Source organism: Poecilia mexicana, unplaced genomic scaffold (genome assembly GCF_051168715.1).
Source record: "Poecilia mexicana isolate PSO_F unplaced genomic scaffold, ASM5116871v1 scaffold_19, whole genome shotgun sequence".
NCBI classification, from domain to species: domain Eukaryota; kingdom Metazoa; phylum Chordata; class Actinopteri; order Cyprinodontiformes; family Poeciliidae; genus Poecilia; species Poecilia mexicana.
The window spans coordinates 26,141,678-26,162,098 of NW_028263388.1; the positions used below are offsets into that span (position 1 = coordinate 26,141,678).

General features: G+C 42.1%; 1 protein-coding gene across 1 annotated transcript in view; it reads right to left on the minus strand.

Annotated features, from left to right (window-relative positions):
- The window catches only part of ryr2a (ryanodine receptor 2a (cardiac)), a 167,530-nt gene that overhangs the window by 75,769 nt on the left and 71,340 nt on the right, over nucleotides 1-20,421 (minus strand). Inside the window, exons 36-52 of the mRNA XM_088016421.1 lie at nucleotides 19,900-20,031; nucleotides 18,770-18,864; nucleotides 18,503-18,678; nucleotides 15,245-15,897; nucleotides 14,132-14,332; nucleotides 13,596-13,701; nucleotides 13,373-13,510; nucleotides 12,786-12,913; nucleotides 11,797-11,942; nucleotides 5,473-5,587; nucleotides 5,234-5,366; nucleotides 4,448-4,551; nucleotides 2,941-3,076; nucleotides 2,670-2,856; nucleotides 2,271-2,382; nucleotides 1,561-1,681; nucleotides 1,229-1,398 (exon numbers count right to left, since the gene is read on the minus strand). Coding sequence (XP_087872547.1) covers nucleotides 1,229-1,398; nucleotides 1,561-1,681; nucleotides 2,271-2,382; nucleotides 2,670-2,856; nucleotides 2,941-3,076; nucleotides 4,448-4,551; nucleotides 5,234-5,366; nucleotides 5,473-5,587; nucleotides 11,797-11,942; nucleotides 12,786-12,913; nucleotides 13,373-13,510; nucleotides 13,596-13,701; nucleotides 14,132-14,332; nucleotides 15,245-15,897; nucleotides 18,503-18,678; nucleotides 18,770-18,864; nucleotides 19,900-20,031 — 2,853 coding nt within the window. The remainder of the gene's footprint in view (nucleotides 1-1,228; nucleotides 1,399-1,560; nucleotides 1,682-2,270; nucleotides 2,383-2,669; nucleotides 2,857-2,940; nucleotides 3,077-4,447; nucleotides 4,552-5,233; nucleotides 5,367-5,472; nucleotides 5,588-11,796; nucleotides 11,943-12,785; nucleotides 12,914-13,372; nucleotides 13,511-13,595; nucleotides 13,702-14,131; nucleotides 14,333-15,244; nucleotides 15,898-18,502; nucleotides 18,679-18,769; nucleotides 18,865-19,899; nucleotides 20,032-20,421) is intronic.

Consider the following 20,421-nt stretch of genomic DNA (forward strand, 5'->3'; position numbering starts at 1 on the left):
GAAAACAAGAGCAGCACCAAAGACACTTCACCATCAGTGATCACAAGACCATCCATGGCCGCTTCCAATGAACTTTCAAAGCACACTTCACCTTCAGTGCAAAGTACCATGAATGAATGACCTTTGTTGTATATTGCTGTCAGTGCTGTTTGATGTTTTGAATTAAAAGTAGATTACATACTGCAACTGGTGCTGGTGTTTTTGTAGCATCTAACGTGGCATCTACTGTCTTTTAAAATGAATTTGGGGATTATTGATGGCCAGTAGTTTCTGGGGAAAAAAGGTTTTAATTGCTCTAGTGGCTTTTATTTGGTAGTAAATTGACAAAAAAAAGTGAATAATGAGAGAAGGGGAAGACCGGGAAGCGAACCCACGACAGCATTGAAAACTAGAGCCTCCATATGTGGGTTGTGCTTCACCCCTGCTCCACCACAGCACAGTCTGCCAGTAGTATTTCAAAACTCACATTTTTATGTTAATATATACTTTACACCATTCTGTGTTAGATTAACACATGTATAGTCTTAACTTTTGACAAAATACACTAGTGTTGAGTAAGTAAACACTGCTGTGTGTTTAATTTCAACTACTGTGAGTGTTGATTCAACTATGTCACAAATAACACTTTCAAAAGTGTAGTTTCTACACCATCCAGAGTGGACCAATAGAGACACTTTCAAAATGTCGAATTTAACTCTGTAGGAGTTGATGGAACACTTCCAAATTTGCTGTGATGCAAATAGGCAGCCAACCAATGAGCGGCATTCATTTTCCTCGACACTAACTGGACATTCCCCCAAAAGCAGAGACAAGAAAAAAACTATGGACACTAGCTTCTACTATAGAGGTAAGATTGCTTCTGTTGGGTATATTCATGAATATTAATGTTTATTAAGGTATATTTGGTGTGTGAACTGTTAAGATTTTCAGTTAAAAATGTTTTTGAATGCGCCCCACATATTCATGTACAGATGTGGTCTAACAACTTGAATTCATTGCATATATTATTTATATCAAGTAAAAAACAGTTTAGGACCCAGCACTGACCCTTGTGGTACTTCACAGGTCACCTCCAGTAAATCAGTACTATTTATTTGTTCATATTGATGTATTTGATTCAGGTAAGGTTTTATCCAAGAAATGCCTCTTACAGCATATTTCTTCAATTTATGTAAAGGTAATAGGCTGACCAGCATCAGAGGGGAGATTGGAGGGAAAGCTTACTTACAGTATCCAGAGAGGCAGCAGCTCTGAGATCTGGCAGGAATCCAACCTCAAGAAGGTGGAGGAGGAAATTCTGGTCTTCTATACCATAGACCCGGTCCAGGAAAAGGACCATGGCTGCTTTATGGTCTGGACAGAAACCTGCTGACATGTCTGGCTCCACAACTGTCCCATCTGAGAGAGCACAGGAACAAAAGGCCATGTCTAAAAACATTTTAAAATACTTTAAAAACATGCTTCAAATGGAAGCTCAATGATACAAAGCAATCACAGACCAAGTAGAGTTATGCTAGTTATTGTTCCTGCTGTCTGCATATGAGCTGAGGCTGGATCTACCTTTAGCCAGGTTGGGCATGGAGAAGGGGATGCTGATGACTCCCACCAGGTCTTCGATGGGAATCAGGGACCTTAAAATGGCTCTGATGCGGAGGGCTTCACCTTTGCCAGCATGGATCAGCTGGTGTATAACAGGCAATAGGTTAAAGAAATAAAATCATCTAGGTTTTAGTCTGACATGTTGGTAACACTTTATTTGAAGAGGGGTGAATAAGACTGACATGACACTGTCATGAACATGAATAAGTCTTCATGAATATTTATGACTGTTGTCATAAAGCATCATTCGGTAAATTATGACACTTTTAATACAAAGTTGACATTATTCAAAATGTCTTTGTTATGACAACTTGACATTAACCAATAAATCATTACTGTTTAAACTTTACCTTTAATAACATAAAGTTACCTCATTTTTAAAGTGCAATCAGTTATACTTTTATAACAAATTTATATCAGTAATGATTTATTGGTTAATGTCAAGTTGTCATAACAAAGACATTTTGAATAATGTCAACTTTGTATTAAAAGTGTCATAATTTACCGAATGACACTTTATGACAACAGTCATAAATATTCATGAAGGCTTATTCATGTTCATGACAGGTGTTATGTCATGTTTATGACAGTGTCATGTCAGTCTTATTCAACCCCCTTCAAATAAAGTGTTACCAACATGTTTAATATTCTGTCATGTTTAAAGCACTCACATGCATCTCTGGAGCACAGCGGCCCAGCAGATCAATAAGTGCAGAGTAGAAGGTCATAATGGCATTGCCCATGTGGATGGTATCATCCTCCTCTTCATCCAGCATGTCACTGCTGCACAGTAGTATCACACCATTTACCCTTCATCTCAGTAGTAGCTTAATGTTACTTTGATTTATAGCAATAACATAACAGGTGTTATGGAAGCATGAGAATACATCTAGACATAAACAGGTAAAAACCAAAAGTTTTTCTGTTTGAATCCAGTTGTGTCATTTTCATTAGATTTCATGTTAAAGCACATTGGTGTAACTACCAGAGAGAAAGGCGTGTGCTGTATTAACTGCTAACAGCTTTCTGTGATGATTATTAACACAGGACATGAATGCTTGTTGTCTTACAGTGTTCTGCTGCTCTCAGACACCGGAGATGGCCCGTCTCTGGAAGGATCCTGAGAGATTCTGATGGCTTCCTCCATTGCTGCAAGCAAGCCATCACCGCCTTCACCTCGAAGAGCGGGGCCAAAACATTCAGGCCGGCGAATAAGAAGCCTCACCACAACATTGGCGTTCTCTTCCACGCTCTCCCCTGCTCACGTCACAAGCACAGAGTTACAAAAAACTTATCAATGACTAGTAAAGCTGCCTGTAATGAAAGTGTTTCCGCCTTCACCATTGCAGAAGACAGCAAAACGCAGAAAGTCCAGGTAGCGCTCCCCCTCCACAGGGTTCCAGCCGATGTCTGGGTATCCCTTATGCACCAGCATTACACAGCTCTGCAGCCCACAGCCAGCCAGATACTGCACCACCTTCAGGGCAGTCACACAATGCTCAGCTATACAGTCAATAAAGCTGAGCATATAACTAATATAGCTAATACAACCTGAAATAAACTGGCATTAGGGACAGAGAATATTCCAAATGCTAATAATATAAGTTTTAAAATCAAAAAGCAATTGAGAAATTCTGTGCATGGAAAAGTGTGTACACAGGGTTAGGTCTCAAAATACTCTACTGTATTTATTCACTGAAAATATGGAGGAAAAAAATGGTTACATCACATTTTTCATGTTCATATTATATCTGAATTGTTCTGCCCCTTAGTGTGAAGTAGAAAAACAATGAAAATATTTTATGTAAGGTTTAAGCTACACCTTTTCAAGTGTCACAATAATTTTTTTTCATTGCAGTTTATGTATAAAGTGTGTTACTGGTGTCTTTTACCACATTGCTATTCAAATTCCAGTACAAAAATGACTATAAAACTTCCACATTTTTTCAAAGAGTCATTCCTGATGATGATAGCTGTGAGCCAGGATCTACTGGGCTGAAGTGGTTCTGAAGAAGCCTCTAACTGAAGATCAATGCTGACTGTTCCACTAGTTTTCAGCTATTATGTTTCCACCATTTCTTTATCTGCTCTGGATTCATGGATCACTTTGCAATAATTACAGAAATTAATTCTCCTTGCTCCTTTAGCATCTTTAAGTTCTTAAAAAAATTTTTTTTGCATAATTTTAGCTGCTTTTGTGCAAATGGTGTCAAATTTGGCCAGGACACATTTTTCTGTCAAACTCATTTTAAGCTAAAATCAGAGCTTTTAGCTTAAAATGAGGCAACTACTATTTGTTGGAAGTTGCCTTTGTGCGTTTGACCTGGATTCAGAATACAGTATTTAAATACACTATTGAAAACTGATTTCAACTTTTATTTTGTTTTATTCCTCCGTGTTAAAATAACTTCAAAATTTTACTTTTTCTTATTTTCTACAAATTGAAGATATTTTTCATGTATTGCAAATCAATTAATCACAGAACATATATCATCTGTTTATTTTTTCTTGAGAAACTTTAGATGCTAAAAACTGACTGAAAAGGTTAAAGTGCACTGTGGCAGGTAAACATATCTATATTCCAAATGGATGATGATGATGCCACAGCAGATTTCTGGTTTTGTTACTGAATTAATCTAATTTTATTTGAGTGGGAGCACCCAGTGGTGGGCTGACAGGGCTTTGGGATAGCTGCAAGATTTTTAGTTGGGAGATGAATTTGGTTAAAGTAAAGCCAGTCTTACTTGAATTGGTTAGGGACAGGTAGTTCACAGCCATAATATATTGGACTTATTGTGGATGGAGGAGGACACATGGATGCTGATATGAGTGCATTTGTAAAACTCACCTTTTCCAGCTCTGGTTCTCTTAGAGCTAGAGCCAGTTCATTGTTATCCATGACTGATGCTGCAGCCACGTCCAGAGGAGTGGATCCACGCATGGAAGGAGAGGCTAAGAGAAGAGAAGAAAAATGAGGAACAGAAGAACAGAGAGCAGGAGCACTGGTACCCATCAGATAAAGAAAGAACATGTTTACATTTTGTTTTTAACATTTTCCTTCTGAACATGTTAACATGTCAGAGCTGAAATGCATCATCATGCTTCCCCATGACCCTTGATCTGCACTGATCCTTTAAGACAAACTTGTTTCGTCTTTCATGTAAATGTACAAAAATCTATCTGATTTGGTTAAGCCATCTGGTAGATGACGTTCCATGGCCATTTCATCCTAAATACCTTTTAAATACCGTCTTGTTCTTAGCCAGCAAATGTTCTTATTGATACTTTTTTCCTTGTAGGTAAGTTTGTTTTCTTGCTTCTAGTTAGAAGGAGAAGTTGTGTTAAATGGGCGAGGGCAACGTCTTCCCTCCAAGATTTCATATCTTTACAGTTTTGGTTGCTATTGGTCTATTTGTACTTACTAGTGAAATTACTGAAAACTAAAGTCCATCTATCAATTTTCTTACACCTAATGGGGTCAAGAGGGGTGCTGGTGTTTATCTCCAGTGGTCAGTGGGCAACAGGCGGGGTCACCCTGGACAGGTCACCAGTCCATCGCAGGAAAGCCTAAAGTAACTTTCTATATTCTATTTACAGTTAATTATTAGCTAACATGGTTAGCTCTTCTACTTACCAAGGCCTACGCTACTGTTCTCCAGCAAGTAGCTCAGATGGTCAAACATGGCCTTCTGGTTCTGGCGGCTGATTCGGCAGAAGTAGCACAAAAACCGACAACAGTTGGCCACCATTTTAGGAAAGGTGATTTCCTGTAAACACATTTAACCATAAACAAAAGTGTGTGTATAAAAAAAACACTTCCTAGTTACGCATATGTACACTTATTTGCTTATTGAGGCTTTGCAGCCCGTCTACCTTGGAATCTCCTCCACTGAGAACGTTAACCATGACCTCCATGACCGTCTCATGCATGCCCAGAGCTCTCATCAGGTTGGGATGCTGGTAGAACACCTTGTTGTTCATTATATCACTGTAAAAAAAGGAAACCCTTTCAATGCTAAACTCCTCATAGTTCTGTACACTGAGTAAGCACTCTCTTTAAAATTCCTGCTTGCCTCTGCACAGCAACTGTCTTTTTTTTTTGCTTTTATTATTAAAGCTTTAATTAATCTGGCCAATGAGACTGATATAAAGATGTCTTTCCCAAGAGTGAGCTGGAAAGGCAGCAGCATATCTTAGTGGAATAACTAGACAGAACAAACAAAAGAATACAAAAGGCAACTTTGCATTTTAGGAGTGACCTGATATTATACTGGGGTGAGATTATACTTGGCAAAAATTGTGTAAAATTTGTACTAATTCTCCTTAGCTGTGCTGGGTCCTTGCTGTGAATGAGTTCTATTAATAATTGGCTTTATGTTTAAGGTGGTTGTCCTGAAGCTCAAGTCTTTTTCAAAGTAACACTTTATTTGACGAGGTGTGAATAAGATTGACATAACATCTGTCATGAACATCAGTAAGTCTTCATGAATAGTTATGACTGTTGTCATAAAGTGTCATTCGGTAAATAAAGACACTTTTAATACAAAGTTGACATTATTCAAAATGTCTTCGTTATGTCAAAGTGACATTAACCAAGAAATCATGATCTGACATAAATTTGTTCTAAAAGTATTACCGATTAAACTTTCAAAATTAACTTCATGTAGTAATATTATAAAGCTCTGCCATGTTGTTTAGTCTTAATTTTCTTAATTTAATCGATCCTAAAGTTTTACAGCAAGATGTCTACAAAGCACTTATGAACTTAGCATTTGAAACATTATTTAAGGCTGTTTTAACCCTTGTGCGTGCGAGGACTGAGGCAAACGTAGAGAACTGTGGCAAATGATAAAAGTTTGGTATGGACCCCATTTCTAAACACAAGGGCTAAGTAGTGCAATACACCATCTCCACCAGTGAGAGGCAGCAGTGCAGGAACAGGCGTGCAGTGTGTTGGTGAAGAAGAAATCTTCCATATTGTGGCACAAACCTAACACAAGTTATAACGGCCAGACCTCCTGTTTAAGAAGAAGCCGAAGTTTGATACCTAATACATATGAGGTATGTGTCTTATTAACTTTACATTTTCTTTGAGAAAATAACATTGACTATGTTCTCTTTCTCTGTAATGTTTGCTATAAGCAATTCAAGCCAATCCTACCTTGCTGTAAATTAATGTTAGCTAAAGTTATTAAACTCCATTACTGTAATGTTAGCCCTTAATATTAAGCATATTTTAAAGGCAGGCAAATAGGTTTTTTCCCTCCAATTTTAATCTAGCAACTTAAAAGTTAATATATTAGTCAAAGTTATCCTTTATGTGCATTATTTAGCGACTTGGCTGATGTGACACAGAGTTTGTGTTCTTTGCTTTGGAAACTTTAGCCACATGAAGACCCATGTTAGCCTAAGGCAGAGGTTCCCAAACTGTGGGGCGCGCCCCCTAGGGGGGGCACCGTGCCATTGCAGGGGGGGTACGGGAAGCCGTCTGGATGAAAAAACAAAACATGAACGCTGTATGTAGGGCTGAAACGATTCCTCGAATGATTCGAGTACCTCGATTACTAAAATTCCTCGAGGAAAATTTACCTGCCTCGAAGCTTCGTTAATTTATGTTTTATTAGTTAGCGCACCGTGTTCCGGCCGGGACTTCATTTGCGTTGCGCGGAGCTCTCACTTCCGCCTCTAAGTTGTTGACAAAAGCTAAGTCTCAGCGGCATAAAGTCCAATCTTCAAGATTGGCCCGTGGGGATTTTATTGATTGATGATAATGCCCGACTTTTTATCGTTTTTGGGGAACCAATAAGCATCCTTAAAATGACTGGGGGAATGCCTGGAGTACGGCAGCATTTCTCCTCCGGGGCTGCTGGTTGAAAGCGAACGGCGGGAAGAGCGCTGAGGTGAGCGGATAGCCTGAACAGGGCGGGCGGCTGAGTAGCTGATGCTTACCGTGTAAATGTAGCTTTACCGACGAACCGCACAATAAATTTCATATCCCGGTCTGAAGAAACGGGTGGCGGAGCGCATCGTACATGGCTGGTAGATGAGTTTCTGAGTGTGACCAGTGAAGGTGTCGTAAATATCCCGTATTGCTTCCCCCCGTGTTCGTCCCCCGGTCTAACGGTTCGTCAGTCCGCTGGTCTATTTCCTCCCCTCCACCCATCTTACGTTCGTTCATTCGCCCTCTCCTCCCACTCCAGGCGGCATTTCCCGTATTTTCAAACCCAAAGCGTGACAGGTTAGGTGGCAAGGTGAGTTTAATTAATCTATTAAACTCACTGAAGATGAATACATAAACTAAAAGCTGGATTGTAGACATTTTTTATAAGCATATTTGTGAGCCTGCCTCTTTGTTATTAAATTCAATATAATTTCAGATTTTTCTATAACTTTTCTTCTGGTTAACTTAGAAAGTGAGCTATTATTGTTACAGGTTAGTTTTCTAAACTACAAAAAAGCAACTGTTAGGGATGCTCAAATATGAAAAATTGGACTGATATTGATATCTGATAGTAACACCGGTATTATGCCAGATTTACCAATATTTCATTTTATAATTTTTTTTTTTATCCGATTACTCGATTAATCGTAAGAATAATCGATAGATTACTCGATTACTAAAATATTCGTTTACAACAGCCCTAGCTGTATGCACTGGGCTTTTACCTTAGAATGTCCAACTCTGTTATTCCTCTGTCAATTTGATACAGTAGAGGCTTCCGCACTTCCCATATCTGTGTCCTCTGTCACTTTTATCAGCAGTTAAAACTGTTTAATCCGTTGTTAACATGTGGTAACCTGTTTTTCCGAGCCACCTTTAAACGCAACATAAGCGCTACGACGCTTACACTGGATTTACACCTGTGGGCAGTGAAGGAGACCTGCTGCTGCTGCAGGTGTGTTAGAATCATGGCAGCAAACCAGCAAAACACAAAGAACTTTTCACAGTTTCCCCAAACTAACAGACTGAGTTGAGTCAAGCTGTTGGATGCAGGTAATGTTAACTAAAAGATGACTAGCTACTATCAATACAGCATCTTAAGCTTGTTAACAAGTAGCTTTTAGGCTACTGGTGTTGTTGTCTATGTTCAGCTACGATTCATTTTGCCCCCCAAAAAAGTTGATTCCCCCGTCCTGTTCGTCTGGAGCCGGGGCTGAGTATAACAGGGAGTCTCTAAGAATCCAGCCCCCTTCGCTGACACACATCGTTTAACCAGGCAGCTATTTAGAAACCACTTGGGGGGCCCAGGAGAAAAAGTTAGGATCCATCCATCCATCCCTTTGTGACTCGGCTCTCTCTTCACCACGACGGACCGGTACAGCGCCCGTTTCACTGCAGATGCTGCACCAATCTGCCTGTTGACCTCCTGCTCCCTTCTTCCCTCATTCGTGAACAAGATCCCCAGATACTTAAACTCCTCCACTTGAGGCAGGACGACTCCGCTGACCCGGAGAAAGCACGCTACCCTTTTCTGGCTCAAGACCATGACCTCAGATTTGGAGGCACTGATCCTTATCCCGGCCGCTTCAAACTCAGCCGCAAACCGCTCCAGCGAGAGCTGCAGATCACGGCTTGATGAAGCCAATAGGACCACATCATCCGCAAAAAGCAGAGATACGATCCTAAGGCCACCAAAACGGATCCCCTCAACACCTCGGCTGCGCCTAGAAATTCTGTCCATGAAAGTAATGAACAGAATCGGTGACAAAGGGCAGCCTTGGCGGAGTCCAACTCTCACCAGAAACAAGCTCGACTTATTGCCGGCAATGCGGACCAGACTCTGACACCGGTCATACAGGGACCTGACAGCCCGTATCAAAGGGCCCAGTACCCCATACTCCTGGGGAACCCCCCACAAAGCCCCCCTAGGGACACGGTCGAACGCCTTCTCCAAGTCCACAAAACACATGTAGACTGGTTGGGCGAACTCCCAGAATCCTCCAGGACCCTGCTGAGGGTGTAGAGCTGGTCCAGTGTTCCACGAATCCGAAGTTCGACTATCCGACGGACCCTCTTCTCCAGGACCCCTAAATAGACCTTACCAGAGAGGCTTAAGAGTGTGACCCCCCTGTAATTGGAGCACACCCTCCGGTCCCCCTTTTTGAACAGGGGGACCACCACCCCAGTCTGCCAATCCAGGGGAACTGCCCCCGATGTCCATGCAATATTGCAGGGTCGTGTGAGCCAACACAACCCTACAACATCCAAAGCCTTAAGGAACTCTGGGTGGATCTCATCCACCCCAGGGGCCCTGCCACCGAGGAGCTTTTTGACCACCTCGGCGACCCAACCCAGACTCTGACTCTGAGAGCCCAACCCAGAATCCCCAGGCTCAGCTTCCTCAACAGAAAGCATGTTGGTGGAATTGAGGAGGTCTTCGAAGTATTCCGCCCACCGGCCCACAACGTCCAGAGTTGAGGTCAGTAGCACACCATCCCCACTATAAACAGTGTTAGGTGCTGCACTGCTTCCCCCTCCTGAGCCGCCGGGTGGTGGACCAGAATCGCCTCGAAGCCGTACAGAAGTCGTTCTCCATGGCCTCTCCACACTCCTCCCAGCGACCACCTGAGCCGCACGCCGCTTCGCCCGCCGGTACCCATCAGCTGCTTCTGGAGTCCCACAGGCCAAAAAGGCCCGACAGCATCCCTCACCGAAGGTGTCCACCAACGGGTTCAAGGGTTGCCGCCGCGACAGGCACCAACAACCTTGGGGCCACAGCCCCGATAAGCCGCCTCAGCAATGGAGGCACGGAACATGGTCCACTCAGACTCATGTCCCCCACATCCCCCGGAAGGTGTTCGAAGTTCTGCCGGAAATGGGAGTTAAAGCTCCGACTCACAGGGGACTCCGCCAGATGTTAACAGCAGACCCTCACTACACGTGCCAGGTCTGACCGGCTTCCTCCCCCACCACCAGAGCCAACTCACCACCAGGTAGTGGTCAGTGGACAGCTCCGCACCTCTCTTCACCCGAGTGTCCAAGACATACGGCCGCAGGTCCGATGAAACGATGACAAAATCGATCATCGAACTGCGGCCTAGGGTGTCCTGGTGCCAAGTGCACATATGGACACCCTTATGCCTGAACATGGTGTTCGTGATGGACAATCTGTGACGAGCACAGAAGTCCAACAACAGAACACTACTCGAGTTCAGATCAGGGGGGCCGTTCCTCTCAACCATGCCCCTCCAGGTCTCACTGTCATTGCCCACGTGAGCATTGAAGTCCCCCAGTAGAACAAGGGAGTCCCCAGGAGGGGCACTCTCCAGTACCTCCTCTAAGGACTCCAAGAAGGGTGGGTAATCTGAACTACTGTTCGGCCCGTAAGCACAGACAACAGTCAGAACCCGTCCCTCCACCCGTAGGCGGAGGGAGGCTACCCTCTCGTTCACCGTGGTAAACCCCAACGTACAGGTGCCAAGATGGGGGGCAACAAGTATGCCCACTCCTGCCCGGTGCCTCTCACCATGGGCAACTCCAGAGTGGAAGTACGTACAGCCCCTCTCAAGGAGACTGGTTCCAGAACCAGAGCCATGCGTCAAGGTGAGGCCAACTATTTCTAGCCAGAACCTCTCAGCCTCGCACACTAGCTCCGGTTCCTTCCCCACCAGAGAGGTGACGTTCCACGTCCCAAGAGCCAGCTTCTGCAGCCGAGGATCAGACTGCCAGGGTCCCCTCCCTCGGCTGCCGCCCGTAACACACAGCACCCGACCCCTTTGGACCCTCCGACAGATGGTGAGGCCACTGGAAGGGGGACCCACGTCTCCTCTTCGGGCTGAGCCCGGCCGGGCTCCGAGGGTAAAAGCCCGGCCACCAGGCGCTCGCCATCGTGCCCCACCTCCAGGCCTGGCTCCAGAGGGGGACCCCGGTGACCCGCGTCCGGGCAAGGGAACGCCAGATCCAAACGAGTCTTCAGGCTGCACTTTGTCTGGTTCCTCACCTAGGACCTGTCTGCCTTGAGTGACCCTACCAGGGGCATAAAGCCCCAGACAGCATAGCTCCTAGGATCATTGGGACACTCAAACCCCTCCACCACGATAAGGTGGCAGCCCAAAGAGAGGCTGCCACCTTATCAGATTCCCTGCACCTGCTAAATAAATGTTCTGCAGGATAATGCTGTCAACATGTTTCCCAAGGGCAAAGTCTCAAAGTCATTCCAGGTCAAAATTCAGAGTCTGACAGCCGCATGGCCTCACCCAAGCCCTCTGATCATCAGCTTTTCCTCCTCTCTGCCCATCCGGACACTCAGCAGAGAGCGGATCTGACCCAGGGCAGCCAGCAGGTTGATGGTGTCCTCTATGGAAACGGAGTTGATAGTGTAGGCTTTAGGAAGAGCTCGAACCTGAACAGTCAGACAGACACAGTGCACACATGTAACAGATGTGCAGACCACACATACATCCACATAGACATGAATACGTGGACGCCTCATTGAACGCTAAGTTCTATGTTACGTCACCGTCATCTTGGATGTGGCAGTAGAGTGATCCATAATCACTCTACTGTGTGAGAGAATGTGTCAGTGTCAGGCATCAACTTAAAATACTTTGTAGAACGGCACTTTCTGAAGTTCGATCCATTTACCTCATTAGCTTTCTGGCAGATCTACAACATTCAATATGGCAGATGCTGTGACGTATCGCAACAACTGACCAGCTCAATGAGACATCTACTTTTCATGTAACTGGCACATTGGTTGCTACGGATTCACTACACCCAGTTGCTGTTTATTGACCAGCTATCATATTTATAAACTAAATTTATCTTAGTTTTTACCCTAGTTATCACTGATGTGTAACAATTAGCAGCATTAAGTAAGCTGCAAGGCAATATTATTTATGAAGAACATGTACAAGACAATTCAAAGAGCTTTGTAGAAAGGTCAAAAATATTTTAAAAAGAGCTTAAAAACAAATTAAACAAGATAAAACAAAGGAATCATAAGGGAAAACTTAACTACTTAAGTTAAAAATAAAATAAAAAGCTGTGGTTTTCTTATGTCTAATGCACTAGTGTTTCTAAATGACTGCCGTGTTGAAACTGCTGTCTCTCCAGAAATACTTGAAGTTTCATTTATAGATATTGGCATTGACATAATACTTCCTTATTGTTAACCTGTGGCTCGTCAGGACTTTTTCTAACTTTCTATTATTAGTATTTAGTAAAAGACGACTGACAGACACACCTGTCCTCCAATGCCATCATACTGGCGGTGTAGAAGGACAAACATGGCTCTCACTAGCTCTGGATCCTCTATAACCGACTCCTGAGCCCAGCGGACCATCGTATCAGAGATAAGCTGCTGTAAGGTACCTGTGGAAAGAAAAAAAAATGGAACTGAACAGAGGTAAATGAGACTGATGCCAAAACATAATGTCAAACTTGTATACTTTTGTATATACTGTATTTCCAAATGTACAAAGATGTACTAATGGTATGCACCAACAGGCAAGATGAAACCAAATGAATAATTCTTCTATGTTAACCTGTGAACTGTGGTGCTTGCATGGTTTTGTCAAAATTAAGTTAATTTCAAAAGCATACACCTACTTAGTGATGACATAAACCATGAGGAAGAAAAAGTGTTGGTCAGAGAAGACCAAAACTGAACTGTTTGCCTTCCAAGCAAATCCCTACATGTGGTGGAAAAGCTGAACACAGGGTTGAGATTTTTGGACGCACCCTAATAAAATACCAACCCTGTGGTCAAACACTTGGGGGGAACACTTCACCACGCTCTGGGTTTACTGATCTGTCTACATTAAACCTTACTGGGTTTCCTGTCCTTTTTTTCCTTGGGCAGGCTGCCCATCTTCTTCTTCAGGTAGGACACCTTCTCCACCAGCGACATGAGACGACCTCGAATGGTGAAATCACTGTCCTCATCTATTCCTCTCTCCTCGTCCAGCTCTACACAGGACCCACACAATGCAACCATTAGTTGCAGTTCGTCAATATGAAAATGTTTTGTTTGCTAGGAGGGTGTGAGACAGACCACAGTGTCTCATCAGATCTTCATGGAAGTCCAGTAGCTGCTCCCGGATATATTCCGGACAGGGACATTCCTGCTTGTCATCCTTGAAGTTCAGCAGCATATTGATCTTGGAAAATAATACAAAAGTATGATAACTATTCTCATAATCATAAACCAGTTTGTGGTACTTTACACTAATTTAATATGAAACAAAATGAAGGTTTGGATTTGGGAGAACTTTTCTTCGGTGCTCATCCTGTTTTTTAAGTTTCCCTTTGGACTTGGCTGCTTTTGAACTAAGTGTTATTTCGAGTTTGGAGCATGCCACCAGCAGATTGTCAGAAAAGTTAGTCTGATGTTTGAAACTAACAATCCTTTGAAATGAAGGATGACGTCTCTTTTCAAGCTGGAATTCTTTTCCTCAATCTTCAATGGACAAATTTCAAGTGATGTTGATGAAGCCTACGAGTTTTTTCTAGTATAATCGTTTTCAGGTTTCCCTCTTCTCCAACTTTAAGACCACAATGCGTGACATGTTGCCATGGTGATTTTCCTACCTGTTCCTGTGGGGGAGATCTGAACTCTTTGGTTTTCTTGGCAGTGAGTGCAGCAGACATGTTCAGAGCCAGCATCACTTCATTGTAGCGAAAGCGCTGGTTGTCTTGGAGACAAGCAACAAAGTCATCGGAGAAGGCCACCACCGCCTCGATACGATGGCGCACCTGGCAGTCACATAGGTACTGCAGCACATGGCACATCTACACACACACGCACACATAGATGGACAACAGTCAGCATCATCCACAGACATTCTATGTTTGAAAGTGATTTTATAGTTCAAGGCTCACTGCCCTGCATGTTTTAGGTGTTTTCCTGCTTCAGTGAGCCTGGAAAAAACAGACACCTGTTCTACACCTTGCTGTTAATCACACAGAGTTGCAAAGGAAGTTCCTGTAATCTGGTTCTTTCACTCCTCACCAGTTTGGAACTTTCATTTCATAGTTCTCACCAAAAGATGGATGATTACAAAAGTCTGGGAATCTGTTCTAGCGGCTTAGCCACTGAAAGATGTCACTATGTTAATAACCATCTAATGGTTATTAAACACTACATTGTGTGTATTTTGAAGTACAGTGAATGAAGCAAAGTATAATGAGTCATATAGGTACATAAATAAATGAATAAATTAAATTGATTATTATTGTACACTTCACATGATCATGAAGCATATACCTGCTGTCCAGCTGTGCAGACTACGCAGCAAACAGTGACTCTAAACATGATATAATGAGTTTTTATGTTCTTCATGTTTAATACTAGTGCTAAAAATGTTACACCCAGCTTTTATATTTTATACTTTCATGTTCTTTATTAAGAATTTGGTAACAAGAGGAACTTGATAAAAACTAATTTAAAAAGTTGCACTGTTTGAGAATTCTGAAATAAAAGTTTTAAACTCATTTTTTATAGCCTGAATTTGTTTTTTGTGTGTTTTTTTTTTGTAATACAGGACAGATCTGAAAGGATAAGCTTCATGTGCAAGTAGAAACAGATTAGCTGTTATAATTCTTTTCAACAAGATCACCTTGGTCTTTATTTTTGTTGAACTGTAATGTTAGTTATAACCACTCGTTCAGCAGCACTGAACAGGACAAACTGACTGTGATCACCTGCAGTTTAACAGGCTCTGGTAGCTTCATCTGCAGCAGCCCCTCCTTCGGCAGGTTCCTCCCTCCATTCTCTCCTCTTCCGGTTGTTTCCACGTTCTTCAGCATCTCCAGCTCTCTGGGAAGCTCTTCCTGCCCGTCTCTTGGTTCAGAGAACACAGATGGTTCAATGAGTTGGAGAATGTTTTTTAGATCTCCATTTTGGAAAATTCCCATGATGAGCATGGTGTAGACCAGCTTGATAAGAGGGACGAATAGCAACTCTGTGCTGCCCCCTACTGGATCCCGAACATGCATGCTTCCCTCCAGCACTGCCTCCGTCAGCATCTCAATAGTTTTCACTTTTAAAACATCTAAAGGGAATTCGGGACTGTACTGGAAACAACTTCCTGGTCCACTGTTTCCATTGTCATGGCATGAGGACTCAGTCACACGTATAAAGCTTGGACAGGAGAAGTGCATTCTGGGTCTCAGGGATGTGCTGAGTCCGATGCCTGGCAGGCCATGCTTCTTCAGGTCATCTGGAAACAATGTGATGCTTTTTGTTTCATGTGTCATGGGCACAATGTACTCATTATTCATCATCAGCCGAGCTGTTGCATAGCTCCTCAGGTGGATGTCGATGAGGAGGTCATAGTAGCCCGCACGAAGCAAACCTGCAGAGAAATGCACCAGATTCTGTTCAGCTCAATTGTGACCATTACACACAGTCATCAAAATACCAGGACATGCTTTTAATGGGTCACTGATTCAGAAACCAGTCAGGACAGGTTTAGTTCTGAGGACTTTTTCTTGTTCTAATTTACTCTTTATTGTGTTGGGAGAATCTTCCTGAAACAAGCAACAAAGATATTGTCTGAATTCACAGTTGCACACAAGCATCTTCAGACATAATCATGAGTACCACTGAAAATGTTATGGCAGACATTATTCCAAAATTGATTATCTGTGTGGATGGTAAGATCTCTTTCCCATTTAGTGATTGGAATTTGAGGCACATTATTGGTTGAATATATTACTTTGTATAGTTTTGAGAGTGATTTTGGAGACTTTGTGATATTATTGATGCTATTGAGAATGTTTGGTTGTCCTAGGTGAAAGTTATTGATGTCTATTTTTGATTTGATGGATTGTTTTAATTTGTTATATTGAATAAACTGTTTCCTGTCAATGTTGTATTTATCAGTAAGCTGTTGCAATGTTAGGAAGTTATGATCATCAAAGATGTGGTGGAGGTATGCGATGCCTTTTTCCTTCCATTTAGTTCCCAACAGGGGTGATTTATTTACAGTGAAATCTGGATTATTCCATATGGGCGTTTGAGTTGTGGGTGAGAATATGAAGTTTTTATTTTATTGATTTTCATTTTCAGCATGTCCAACAACACCAAGATATAGTTGATACAATATAAAATAATCCATAGAACACACCTCACATAGCACAGGATACACGTCATGGGACTTATAGAATCAGACATTTGCACACAGTGTACACTTAATGCAACTGATGATCACCTCCATGCATTCTGGCTCTGTCCACCAATACAAAACTTCTGGAAAAAAACAATCACCAAGCTGTCTCAAATCTCTGGCCACAACATCCCACTAACCCCCTCTGTCAGCTTACTTGGTAATCTAGATAAACTGAACATAAACTCCAAACAGACCCAAACCCCACTGCTTGTGGCCCGACTATAGCCAAGAAAACAATACTGCTTAACTGGAAAAATAGGGAAAAAAATCAGTACCTCACAATGGCTAGATCTACTTACACAACAGATATCAATGGAGCAACAATCAGCAATACATAAAAAACAACTAGAATATTTCAATAAAATATATCCCACATTTCTATGTGACATTTCATTGTTGGTGAATTAATGCCATGGCGGAGGCAAGGACCAGGGGAGAGGAGGGAATTGAGAGAGCCAAATAATAGGACTTAAAGTGTTTCATCCTTATCCTTTATTTATTATTTATTCTGGCATATGCATTTATTTATTTATTCTTAGGTTGCTTACCTCCTTTTTTTCTTCCCTCCCTTATACAGCTTTTTTTCAAAATATCTGTGATGATAGATTAATTAGAGAATAGAAAAATAATTCAAATTAGAAAATAACTGCCAAGATCAAAAGAAAAAAAGCAAATCCTAATCTTAACATATTAATCAGTTTCATTTTTGTTGTGATACCAATTGACTATGTTGTGTGTTTTGTTTTGAATGTACCTTTTTTAATGTGTACCAACATGTTTGTTAGTTTGTTTATTTTGCTTGTCTGCTCCCCTCGTTTGGATATTTGATTTCTATTGATGTTATTCGTTCTATTAGGAAAAAAAAAACAATCATGAGTACCCTTACTGTGTTGTGTGAACTTTGACCTGAACATGACTGTATTTTTTTACACAGAAGTTAAAATAAGCTCATCCGTTTGGAAGTGAACAGATGATGTAGTAAACAGATATAAAGGACCTGTGTGTAAGCTGTAACACACTTGAGTTTGAGAGAAATAATTGTTCACCAAATGCTGACTTATCAGAGAGAAGCCGTGTTAAATGTTTAGAATGGATTCAGCTTTAGGGTGCTGTTTTTGTGTTAAAATGAATGTAATGAATAACTCAAAGTTAACGGGTTAAACATTTTAACACCATTAATCACATTTTCTAATAGAAGCGGCATCCACAAAAAGCGGGGATGGACCACGCCCCACTGGGGGATCATTTCTGCTTCTAAACCAATCTGATTGGGCGTTGGAGAAGACTATTGTTATGTTCAAGGTGTGCTAAAAGCAGTTAGCTTACCAGCAAAGCTATTCACACTGATGGTAGCAAGCTACTGGACTGAATGGCTAAAATAACACTTTGTACCAATTTGATGGTTAAAGAATCTGAAGAACAGATTAATAATAAATATCTTTGAGGTCATATGTCTGTTCAATAACTTAGCAGAAAAATGGATTTTTAAATTTGAAAAGGTTGCTTCTTTTGTTGATATATGGTTTTCGACTTAGTGCTATTAATTCCCTCCACTAGTATTAATATGGTGCCCAGAAAGGTTCAGAAAGGTTCACCAAATTGTGTTTTACTTCCAAGAGAAATAATGTGGATTCTCAGCCAACATCTAGAAGAACTGCAAATGGTTTACAACATGTAGGGTGGTAGTGAATCTCATATATGAAATGTTTCTCAAAGGCAGCACTGAGGCATAGCAGGGCAGCAGACAACTTCCAGGCGCAGACTGTGCGCTGCATGTTGTGTGTGTTACCTGGCATGTACTTGTTCTCTATAGCCTGTAGGAGCTGGGCCTCATCGATGTGAGAGCACAGAGCATGAGCCACTCTATTGTTCCCCAAGGCGCAGATTGCAGAGTACAGTCTGAGAGTGTGGTAGTGGAACTTTAATAAGCCCTTCTGCTCTGACAGCTCCAGGATATCCACCGACCTGGGAGGCAAACACAATCACCTGCATTAGCACTGACAGACTGGAACAGGACTGACATCCCAGTGTGGCTTTTTAGACAAGGGCTGTCCACCTGTTCTCCTCAGGTATGTGGAGAGACATGAACTGCAGGGGATCGCTACACTGCACCTGCCAGCCATGTCGATCATTCACTCTGGAAGCTGAAACCTGGACAAACAAGACAAAACTATTCAAGCTTGACATGTGAATTAAAAGGAAGTCAAACAAAACATCTCAGATTGTAGGTGTTGACTTTTTAGTAAACACCTGAAAAAGCAAAAACCAAACAGTCCTGTCCAATTCTGCCAAGTCCAACGCAGGTCAAGCCCCTCCGCCCCCTGCTGAACAATCACAGCATAGAGCCAGGCACTCCTACATCATTCCATACCCCGAGACCATATTTTAGGAGCCGAAGCAGCAGCATGAATACCCAACAGACTCTGTCCTGTCCTGGCCCCGCTCCGACCCCCACAGCTGAGACCAGGGCCAAGAGTCCCACAGGGCACCCACCCCCCAGTTTTCCTGAGTCCAGGAAAACTCAGGTCAGCCAAGTGTATTCAACAATCAGCCAAACACCCAGGACCCTGGGGCCCCAAAGCAGCCTGGGATCCTGAGCTGGAACCTCAGGACCCACCAGTTTGTACATCTGTTCACTTCACTTATGGGATGTCTGTTCCAAAAAGGTCAGAATCCTTGACTGACTTTAAACATGGTTTAGTGACTGAATTATCCATCCATCCGGAGGGACTGTCCTATCTCACAGGAGGAGCCCAGTTCAGACTCTCAGCCTCTTTTTGTTTGGGTCAGTCTATTGGCTCCTCTGTAGGATCTAGAGCAGGTTTGAAAACTTGGTATTAATTATATTGACATTTTTCTTAAGCAGACTGTTCAGCTCAAAGTAAAACCATAGCTATAACTTTTGGAGTAAAAAGTCAAAGAAACAAATTCTGTCAGGGCAATTAGATTTTTTTCCTCCAATAACTTTTTTTTTTTTTTTTTTGCCAACAGTAACTGTGGTAGATATTGTCTCAGACACAAAAGAAGAAAACCAAGAAATCAAAATGACATATTCTGAGAATGAAAACCTTCTCAAATACAGCTTCATATATTGTAAAATATATACAGATGACATTAGAATTTCGCATGTTATTTCGAAAATCTGATCTGATAAAAAAACATGGAAGGGCCATCTCCTCGACATACCTTGAGGAAGTGGTTGGGAACACGGCTCCACAACACTGGAGTGAGAAACTGGACATGGAGGCGCGGGGGACACTGGGGAGCTGGGTTCTTCCTCTCACTTTTAAACAAACCGGCTGACAGAGGCATCACATTCTGCCAGGACACACACAAAGTGGGACAACAGCATTAACACATCACACCTTCATCTTGAACAAAAAAGAAGTTCTGTTATGTTTCCTGGGCAACGCTGATGAAGATGAAAATTTTTTTTATTCTTTTATCTGAATTAGAGGTTTTGTCATTGGTCACCGTTTTCTAAAGTAATATTTAGCACAAAAAACTAGAATGTTTTGACTTTTATTTACTGGTTGATTCAACCACAAAGATCCAGATGCAATTAAATGGATCAGTGCTACTAGACCAGAAGTTATACACTTCATACTTTCTAAATTATTCTCTGTTGGAGAAAAAGTTCAAAATGATGCATGTTTAACAGAAAAGTGTTTGTGTCACTGAGTTTTATATTCAAGAGGGTTTAACCTC